This window comes from Sciurus vulgaris (assembly GCF_902686455.1).
Source record: "Sciurus vulgaris genome assembly, chromosome: 15".
NCBI lineage: Eukaryota > Metazoa > Chordata > Mammalia > Rodentia > Sciuridae > Sciurus > Sciurus vulgaris.
In genome coordinates this window covers 1,316,785-1,327,173 of record NC_136476.1, presented here as the reverse complement: position 1 = coordinate 1,327,173, position 10,389 = coordinate 1,316,785, and the positions used below count along the sequence as shown (strand labels likewise).

Sequence of the window (10,389 nt, the reverse complement as noted above, 5' to 3'; positions counted from 1 at the left end):
ACTAGATCTGTAGGGAAGGCAGGGGGTTCCTGGACTCCTGTGTATAATTGTTTAAATTAAAATGGACCACAGATCAGTGTTCACTTTCTTCAAGGAAGAAAGCATAAAGCCTCGTGTCCCCTCTCCCCAAGAGTGAGCTATGTTGATTTATTCCAGGCAGATGCTTTTGACAGGACCCTGTAAAATCAAGTCGTGAGTTTATTGTAGCAGTTAATTATCAGGCCTTTTCTAGTGCTAATGTCTTTTACTTCTTACTGGGGAAAACTGGGCCTTTTACTGGGACAAAGACTTAACTTTTAGTCAAGAATGTGTTAAAATAACATGGAATGGAGATGATTTAAATATATTTAAGGACAAATGCAGGAGCATTGCAGAGTATTGCTAACTCCTCCTTGTTTTGTAAAGGGAGCTGATTTCATTTACAAGTCTCTTGGAATACTCTTTGTTCACTTCCCAAAGAAACAGCACTCTTAGCTTTGTTTTAACAATATGTTTACTCAACCATTCAGGTGACTAGAGATTCCAACCACACACACCGCTTTCCTAGACTCAAGTCTGATGCTACAACTATCTTAGACTTTCTGATACTATACATAGGAATCTTAGGTTTAGGTGCACCAAGAAGTGTCTGGAATCCTTCCATAAATGCTGGGAAAAGAGTGAGCTAGAAGCAAAAGAAACTTCCAAAGTTGGGGGTGGGAGCTGGTGGAAGGAAGTTGGAAGGGGCATAGCTTTGTTAATTACTTTAGGCAGCAGAGAAATCTGGTTATGTTTTCTCAGTACATGTTAATATCAAATAAAGAGACACCAGATCTTGCTAATCTGTCGACCCCTCAGACAAAGTTTATTTGTGGTGACTTTTAAACTCCTGACTTGCCTTCCAATCACTGCGTTTAAAAGGAAAAGCTTTAAATAAACACCCGGGATAGAAGATAAATAAACTTTTTTTTTCCCCCTTGCAAGTGCCTAGCTTGGCTAGGTTCAAGCTCAAATCCCCAGAGGACAGAGCTCTCTCTTTTGTGTTAATGTTTAAAAGATTTTCCAATGCCGGAGTTTATTCCTACTGCAAACATTTCTATTTACAAGGTCAAGTGTATCAGCACTCGACACAGCTTAAGAGTGTAATTATTTATCTAAGGGCGTTTGAGTGTAGATCAGTAGCTCTGGCAGAAACCCAGCCTTCAGCCCACTGCTAAACAACCCCTCACAACAATATTACAAGTTCTGGTAATTATTCCTCTCCCCAGTGTGTTTACTTTTGTCCGCCTGAATGTTTTGTAACAAAATTTTGTACTTTTCTTTTTCTTTTTTTAACCAAAAGTGTGAAAATGACTTTGAAGTATTTGAGTCATGTAGGCTTCTTAGAACCTATTGGTAACAGATGTTATTGGCATGTTTGATTGTATGAGAATGTCTAGTAGCCACAGAGGACACCCCTGGGGGTTAGTGGCATAAGGAAGGGGGGTTCTGGGGGGCGGGGGGGGGGGTCCCAGTGAAAAGGGGGGAGGGGGAAATGTGCTGCCTGGGTTATTTTCAAATTATACACTGGAGACAAATGTTTTGTGATTTCTTTCCACAAATGCAAAAACCAATGGAGGCCAGTCACATATCTTTTTAACAGCCTCATTTACAGATGTCCAATTGTTCTTTAAATTAAAGGCAGAAACAACAGCCTACATTTCTTGTCATGCACTGTATTTTAATTTCAGTTGATTGTTGATGGATTCCCAGTGCCCACTCCAAACACCTCCATACCTATTATTGGGTTAACCACAGTGTAACTTTGAAAAGTAACTACAACATTTTCATTGTTTAAACTCTTTACTGATGCACACATTTTAATAAAACAAATAACAAAAAATACACAGTCATAGTTATTAAAACATAGGACTTTAAAAAATGATGTCTATAAAAATACAATGTTTAAGGCAGTTTGGAAATGCATTTGTACATTTCTACAATGTCCATAAATTCTCTTGAAAATAAGAATGTTACTTCAAATCTATAAAATACACTGTACATTTTAAGACTGTTCTAAATAGAGCATACTTCAAAATGGACTGTGGGTTTGGATCTCTGGTGAAAAATGGATTCTATACATTTCTGGGGGGGAGATGTAACATGGATGAGGATTTAAAACTTTTAATTTCTTTTAAAAAATAAATTATTTCTGAAGCATACAATTTATAAAAATTCTATATACAAAATACAGCAACTGGTAACAAACCCAGTTTTAATACACTTTATATACGATGTACCAGGGTTTAGTGCCCTGATAGGAGCAGAGGCAATATATAGTCTCTGTATATTTGAACATACAATTAATTTCTTGATGTAAAGTACAAAAATGATGACAAAAACAACGTCATAAAGAGGCTTCATAGATGGCAGTGCAGAGCTTTTTAAAATAAAAAGTTGCATTCTTTAATACCATACATCAGAATTTTTGGACGCTTAATTCTAAGAAATGTGCTAACAGATCAGAGTGGTAGCAATGAGATTAAGGTCAAGGGCTCAAAGTTATCTAACACTAATTTAAGGGTTTCCCCTAAGGCAATCACCCTCCTCCCAACCCAATGTCACCGAGAATTCTGGGTGCTGATGCCAACAGTAAACGAATAAATCGGTAGGTGGGACTTTTCTATTATTTACTTACGATTGCTATGTCCACACTGGCCACAAGCAGTAACAGTCGATACTGGCACTGTTTTTTCCCCCTCACCGGGAAAACACTAATAGCCCCTTTGGAAATATAATTCCTTCCTCAATCCCGCCCGCCCTCCCTCACCACCTCCAGGTCCCTGGAACTTTGTTAAGCCCCCCACGGGGTTAGCACCCTCTCTTCCAAGTACAGGACTCCAGTTTTCTCCTCCCACGCCCGGTCCCTTCAGGGTATCCTGACCTCAACAGATAGGTTTCGGCAGAGAAGACCACTTGGTTGTTTCCGAAGCCTAAATGGAGTGCGAGAGGGGAGGTTCAAGAAATCATGCTCCGGAAAGTGGACGGGAGAAATGCCAAAAATAGTGGTGGGAAGAATGGCAAGGCCGAATCGATTTGGAAAAAGTTTGGGGAAGTATTCTCGACCATCTTCTTTCTGTCCCGGAGCCACCGGTGCCCCGGAGCGGGGGCGAGCCGGAGAGCTAGCGCCGGAGCGGGGCGCGGGCCCTCCAGCAGCCAGCTGCTGGGGCGTGAGGCCTAAATGAACCGCCCGAGCAGCAGCAGCAAGATGGAGGCGAGCGGCGTCCAGGCGCCTCGGGGCGCCGAGCGGTCACCGCCGCTGCCGCTCCTGCGCCCGGGTCCGTACGGCAGGTCCCCGCGGCCGCCAGCAGCAGCAGCGCCTCCGCCCCCGCCCGGGCGCGGCGGGTGCGGGACCCCGTCGTCGTCGTCTAGCGGTTGCTCGCCTCCAGTACCCCCGGGGCGCTGCTCGTCGTCGTAGTCCTCGTCGTAGTAATCGTCCAGGCCCCCGTCAGAGCCGCTGCTGCCGGGGCCATTGCCCAGCTCTGAGCCGAAGCACAGACGGGCCATGTTCTCCTTGACCGACTCACAGATGGGCCGCTCCAGGCCATCGCACACGCAGTCATTGAGTAGTGCCGCCTTGGGCACGGCCAGCATGTCCTCGATGACGGTGCGGCACTCTTCCGTGCAGCGCAGCCCGTTGAAGAGCTTACCGCAGTAGGTCAGGTAGCGGTTGAGCGCCAGGTTACAGCGGCTGTCGCGGTCGCAGCGCCGCCGGGCCTCGGTGCAGCCCATGACCCCGCCCGCGCCCGGGCCGCCCGCGCCGCCGCTGCTCGTCCGGGGCAGGCACGGCTCAATGGCGCGCTTGGTGGACTTGCAGTTCTCGTCCTGCGCGCAATCACAGTCCTCCAGCGCGGGCCCGCGGCGCGTGTGGTTGAGCTGAATGAGGGCCGAGATGCAGTGGCTCGGGCAGCGCCAGCGAGACGAGAAGGAGGCGGCCGAGGCCGGGAAGGCGGCCGCAGCGGCCCCCGGCGCGTCGCCCCCGCTGCGCTGAGCCAACACCGGCGCGCACGCCTCGGCGTACTGGTTGTAGGCGTAGCTGCACTCCGGCTCCCCCTGGCACTGCAGCAGTGCCTGCCAGCAGATGAGGCGGCGGCCGTGCGCCAGTCCCGAGCCCCGCGGCGCCGAGCCCAGCAGCTGCAGTAGCGCCATCAGGCACAGCCAGGCGCCCGGCACGGTTCCCCCGCGGGCCCCGCCGCCGCCGCCCAACAGCGTGGCCACCATCGCGGGCAGCGGCGGCCTCCGGGCGAGGAGGGGAAAGGAGACGAGGCGCTGGGAGCAGTGGACGCGGAGCCGGTGGAAAAGTTTGCCCAAGTCCTGCCCACTTCTTGCATGAGTGTCTTCATAAATCCATGCGCGCCGTTGGCTGATGCCCCGCGGGTGGCAGAAGGTGGGCTCTTGCTACGCGTGCGGTGGCTTCCTGGAAATGTTTAGCCGCCGAGATCTTGTCCCGCTCCTCCACCCGATAGCCCTCTGCTCGGCCCCCAGCGGTGGCGAGAGGCTCTCACTGCCGCCCCGGGGGGCTGCGGGCCGCGGGCCCGCGGCAGGGCTGCAGGACCGCGCGGTACCGCGGGTGCATTTTGCTCGGCGTCTGCAGATACGTGGTGCAACCGGCGGCGTCCGAGCCGGCTGCTCGCGCTGCGGCAGCGGCTGGTCTTTCCTCTCGGGCTCAGCGCCGCGCCGCCGCCGGCTCTCGCATCGCGCCGCTTCCTGGCTCGGCGTCCGTGAGCTGCCCGCCTTCCCGCGGCCCGGCCGCCCGCGTCCCCTCCCCCTCCGTCCGCGGCGACCCCGGCCCCAGCGGAGCTCCCGGAAGGTCCTTCTAGGAGGCGCGGGGAGAACAAGAAACTCGGCGCGGCCGGAGAGCGGCTCCCGGGCTTCCCTTGGCGGCTTCTCGGGTGACCAGGAGCCTGGGGAGCGAATCCGCTGAGCCGGGCTGCGGACTCGCTAGCAGCGAGGCTTTAAATACAAAAGTGGGCTGGGAGCCCCCGCGTGGTGCCGCGGTGCCCCCTCATTATGCATGCATGGAAAAGCAAACAAACAAAAACATTAGCAACGCTCCTCCGGCTCGCCGAGCCCCGGCCCCGCGCGCTCCGAGCCTGCCCGCTTTCTCCTTTCTCTACTCTCTTTCGCCCTTTGCTCGGCCCCCTTTCCCGGCTTTTCGAGATGCTATTGGTCCTGCCTGTTGTTGTTGAAACTTTTTTTTTTTTTACGAGCTGCTGGAGTGGGGATGCGGAGTGGGGGAGGGCGGGGAGAGTGGTGGGCAGCTCACATTCAGGCATTCAGGGCTTGAAAGGAACGGCTTAGGGAGCCTGACAGAGGCCCGGAGCTCCTCCTACTCTTAAGGAGGCTCGGATATGGAGCCCCAGCTTGCGCACAGAACCAATGGCCAGGCTTAGGGGCAGCTGTTAGCATCCGGCTCAGCCACGGGTCTTTTTGTTCGGTTTTCTTTTCCTTTTTCTTTCTTTCTTTCTTTCTTTCTTGCTTTTGTTTTTTGTAGGGTAATTGTATTAATTCTCGCCGATCCTCCCCCCCCCCCAACTCCCCATCGGTGCCTTCGACTAGGTTCAGAAATTAGTTCATTTTTCAGGTTCTCCATCTTTGAGTTCTGGTCATTACGGGGGTCGGGATGGGAAAGAATCCAGATAATTTTATGGGGGACTTTTGAAACTTACACACACATACACATCATGCAAGAAAGACGCACACTCACTTCAGTTGGGGAGATATAAATGAGAAATTTACAGCCCTCCCTCTCCAGCACCCGCTAGCCTAACTGGCAGGTATGGCTCTTGCACCAGGCATCGTTTTCAAATTGCAAGGCAGAAATCCAGTCAACCAAATCATTTTCTTAGGAATATGGTTATAACACGTACGGCAATGAAAAAAATTATAACAGCATTAAACGTTTTCAGGAATGTTGAGCAGTACCATCTGGCCGCAGTCACAACACAGAGGAAGGAGATAAATCGACACGCAGCAAGGTTTATATTAAAGTGTAAGTTTCAGTCCTCATTAGGACTTGGGAAGCTGGTTTAAGCCAAGCTGCCCTGCAGCCCATCAGTTTTTGCAGTTCTGCCCCGGGACTTTACGAGCTACCTTAACTGGGGCGCAACGCAGCCTTCGGCCACCAGAGGCAGCGGGCGTCTGCGGCCTGTCAAAAACTGGCGCTTTTTTACTCCCCTTTCCGTGGAGAGACTATCAACTCCATCTGTCACAAAAATTAAGGCTAAATCTCCTCTCCAGAAGCGGTGGGAACCCAGGGTCCAACGCGCTCAGAGTTGAGCTGCGCCTCTCCCCAGAGTCCAAGTGAATGTAAATGGCAAAAGTCAGAGTCAGAGCCACAGCACGCTTACATTTATCAGATTGCAGAAAAGCCTCCTGCACATGCGGAGGCTACAGTAACCCCTAGAGGCGCTGGGTCTGCCTTGGGAAGCTGGACCTCTGCAATTCCAAACAAATCAAAACAAAACAAAAACAAACAAAAAACCTAACCAGAGCCGGGTTGAACTAAGGCAGACTATCTTGCTCTGATTTGAATAGTGGAAAAGACACAATGTAAAACTATACTTAAAAAAATAATAGGAAGACTGCAACTTCGTGATACATCGAAACAACCATATCTATGACTGTGTGTGTGTGTGTGTGTGTGTGTGCGCGCGCGCGCGCGCGCGCGCACGCGCATGTGTGTTTTGGGGGTGGGGATTATTTGGACTTGTCTTAGTCCTGTCGTCTCAGACCTGCCAGAAAGGATTGGACAACTCAGTCCTTCTCTGTGACTTGGATCTCTCATGCATAAGGTTCAAGGCTAGATTAGACACTTGATAAGAGCCCTTCCATCAGTAACAATCTGTGATCTTAGGGTCATAAAGAACAAGTTTAAGGATCAGTCTCTTCTTTAAGTTACTGATTTAAGTTGTCGAGTTCCTTTAGACTAGTGAATCTCAAATAGCCAACATGAGAATTTTCTGGAGGCCTTGTTAAAATTTACATTGTTGGCTTTGGGAGTTTCTGATTGGTAAAACTGGGGACCTTGAGAATCTGCATTCTTAAGTTCTCAGGATACTGCTGCTGCTTGTCTGGGACTACTACTCCTTCTTCTTCTTCTTCTTCTTCTTCCTCTTCCTCTTCCTCTTCCTCTTCTTCTTCTTGATTAATTAATTTATTTTTTCCAGACTGCACTTTGATTCATTGTACACAAATGTACATCATCGCCTTTCTATGGTTGTACATAATGTAGATTCATACCATTTGTGTAATCATACATGTACATAGGGTAATGATGTCTGTCTCATTCCACCATTTTTCATACCCCCCCATTTCCTTCTACATAATCTAAAGTTCCTACATTCTTCTCTCACTCCGCACCCTCCAACCTCCATTATATATCATCATCCACTTATCAGGGAAAACATTTGGCCTTTGGTTTTGGGGAATTGGCTTATTCTCCAATTCCATCCATTTATTTGCAAATGTCATAATATTATTATTCTTTATGGCTCAATAATATTCCATTGGGACCATTCTTTGAGAACCTCTACCCTAGAATTTTTTGGATGAGATTAATGCCATATCTGAGATGCAGGTGGCAAAGATTTGCTCCCATTCTGTAAGCTCTCTCTTCATGTTCTTGATTGTTTCCTTTGCTGTGGAGCTTTTTAGTTTGATACTATCCCATTTATTGATTTTTTATTTTACTTCTTATGCTTTAGGAGTCTTGTTGAGGAATTTGGTTCCTAAGCCAACATGATAGAGATTTGGGCCTACTTTTTTCTAGTAGACTCAAGGTCTCTGGTCTAATGCCTAAGTCCTTGATTCACTTAGAGTTGGGTTTTATGCAGGGTGAGATATAGGGTTACATTTCAGTCTATGGATTTCCAGTTATCCCAGCAACATTTTTTGAAGAGGCCATTTTTTTTTCTCCAATGTATTTTTATAGCACCTTTGTCTAGTATGAGATAACTGTATATATGTGGGTTTGTCTATGTGTCTTCTATTCTGTTCCATTGGTTTTCATGTTTGTTTTGGTGCCTATACCATGCTGTTTTTGTTACTATTGATCCATAGTATAAAATAAGGTCTGGTATTAGAAAGGAGGCCAGAGTCTTAATTGCCTTCCTCTTCAGTCTTGGGCAGGCCTTAGTGACTTTGACCAGTAGAATATGGTGACAGTGACTGACATTCTACAGCTTCCAAGGCTAGTCACATGAAACTTTACAGCTTCTACCTGCGTTCTTGCAATCCTTTCTCTGGAGAAGTCAGTCTCCTTTGAGATAGCCATATTGTAAGGAAGCCCAAGCTTTCCATTCTTAGAGGTTACATGGAAAAGGGATAAAGATCCCTCACCAGCTTCTAGCTATTTCAGCCATGTTAATGCAGACTATATCAGATATGTAATTAAAGACATGTCTTGGATTCCAGCCCATTCCAACCTTCAGATGACTCCAGCTCCAGCTGTCACTTAACTGAAAGCACATGAGAGAAACCCCAAGCCAGGATCTAGACCAGGTGAGGCAAACGAGAAATCTACATGAAAAATTTAGAAAGCTACTCACTGTCATGGTGGTACAGTGGTGCTGCAGAGACCCTAAGAGTGAGTGTGGTATAGTTTGGATCTGGAATGTCCTCCAAAGGCTCATGTGTTGAATGCTTGGGCCCCAGGGTAACAATTTTCAAAGGTGAGGCTTTTGGGAAGTGAGTAGATCATGAGGATGCTGATCTTATCAATGAACTAATTTACCGATGAGTTCATAGTTGCATTGACTATTAGGTTTTGGAGGAAGTAGGACAATTGAGGACGTGTCTTTGAAGAGTGTATTTTGTCTCTGCCCACATCCCTTGCTGCCACCTTATAGGGGAAAGCATGAACCTAGTCCCCAACTATCACAAATTATGAAGCTCAGTTTCCCACATATGGCGAAATCACATCTGGAGTGTAATGGGTAAGTCTCACCCTGTGAAAACCAACATCATGGTCATGGTATCTCCCCTGACAGTATTTTATTGTTTTCTTCAAACTCACAACTCCAAAATGCTATCATGAGATGTAAAAATTTCTGAAATATTCCCTGTGTGGAAGTTTAGGTTGAAATGAGAAAAAATAGAACAATGTAGTAAATTCTTTAAATATCTAAATTTATTCAAAATAAAGACCTTTTGCTTATTTCTTTCCTGCCTTAGGGATTTCACATCTCCTTAAATTAATAGAACACTAGAATTAATAGATGACAGAAAGAGGTTTGTTTAGGGTTTGCTAATACTAGACAAAATAAATAGTATCTTTTTTCAAAGACAATCCCATTTTTTTTCCCTTTTGAAAATGAATTAGTTTATGAAATCTGAAATTTTGGCAACCACTGTCAGGATTATTTAGATAGAAATATGCCTTTGTATTTTTTCCCCAAAATACACATTCCTTGTTCCCCAAGGAATAATTTAAGTATAATGAAGCTATAGTGGGCACATGTTGTTGAAAAAGCTCCCAAGTGCTTTGAAAATGCTTCCCTACTTTGAACTCTGGTTTAGAGGACAAGTTGGGAAACACCTAGTGTTCAACAACAAGGAAAACTTCTAAAAAACCAGGGCAGTTGAGAGACAGGAAGGGTGGGTGTAAGCAAGTAACATTTTCTTAGTTATAATTAACAAGACTCAAGGATATGTAGATAGTTCTTAAGGAAGATAAAAGATGGAGCTCAGAGAAGTCTCCAGATTTTTAGCTGTGGGAATGACCCAACACTGCTGTACATCAGTGATGTGTCCTTCAATGGGGTTCCCATTCTTCTACTTTGTTCCCAAGAATTAATCCTTCTTAAGAAAACAGTAAAATACTTTTTTGTGCACATACATTTGTAACGTCAGTTAGCATCTGACTGTCCAAAATTTACTTGTCAGATTAACATGGCCTTGTGACTAGCCATTTGGAGTGCTAACAGTCCAGGTGCAGACACTTGAATCCTGAGATTCCTCCAGTGTTTCAAATTAATAGCACTTCAGCATCAAGAGGGATTCATTCTGTAGATCTAAGTTCAGCAAATGTAGCCATGTAATCTACACTGACAAAGAAAAAATATATGATCTTATAAGATAATAATGGAAAAGTGTGACAAAATCAGCACTGATTTCCCATAAAAAAATCAGGAAAACAAGAATTAAATAATATCAAATATATCAACCAGAAACCAATAGCAAATATTTTTTCAAAATGCTAGAACCTTTTGAATTGAAATGAAAAAAGGATAATCAATATCATTATTAATTTTTAGAAGTTTTAATAAATGCAATATAAAAAATGCAATGATATATATAAAAAATATAAAACAAAATGTGTAACTATTACTTTCAGTAAACATGGCCAGCATTACTAGTCCTTGTCAATAT

The 10,389-nt window shown here is 46.2% G+C and overlaps 1 protein-coding gene and 1 long non-coding RNA gene across 3 annotated transcripts in view; one reads left to right on the top strand and one right to left on the bottom strand.

Moving 5' to 3' along the window:
* Positions 1 to 1,686: 1,686 nt before the first annotated feature.
* On the bottom strand, positions 1,687 to 4,270 carry GAS1 (growth arrest specific 1). Its single transcript, XM_079112979.1, has one exon. It carries the CDS (start codon positions 4,237 to 4,239, stop codon positions 3,196 to 3,198), a length of 1,044 nt encoding a protein of 347 aa, XP_078969105.1. The 5' UTR covers positions 4,240 to 4,270; the 3' UTR covers positions 1,687 to 3,195.
* A 1,292-nt stretch (positions 4,271 to 5,562) lies between these two features.
* Positions 5,563 to 10,389, top strand: part of LOC306645486 — a 69,424-nt gene continuing 64,597 nt past the window's right edge. For both annotated transcript variants that reach the window (XR_013759669.1, XR_013759670.1), the window contains exons 1-3: positions 5,563 to 6,010; positions 8,434 to 8,520; positions 8,868 to 8,954. This is a non-coding gene — a long non-coding RNA (uncharacterized lncRNA). The remainder of the gene's footprint in view (positions 6,011 to 8,433; positions 8,521 to 8,867; positions 8,955 to 10,389) is intronic.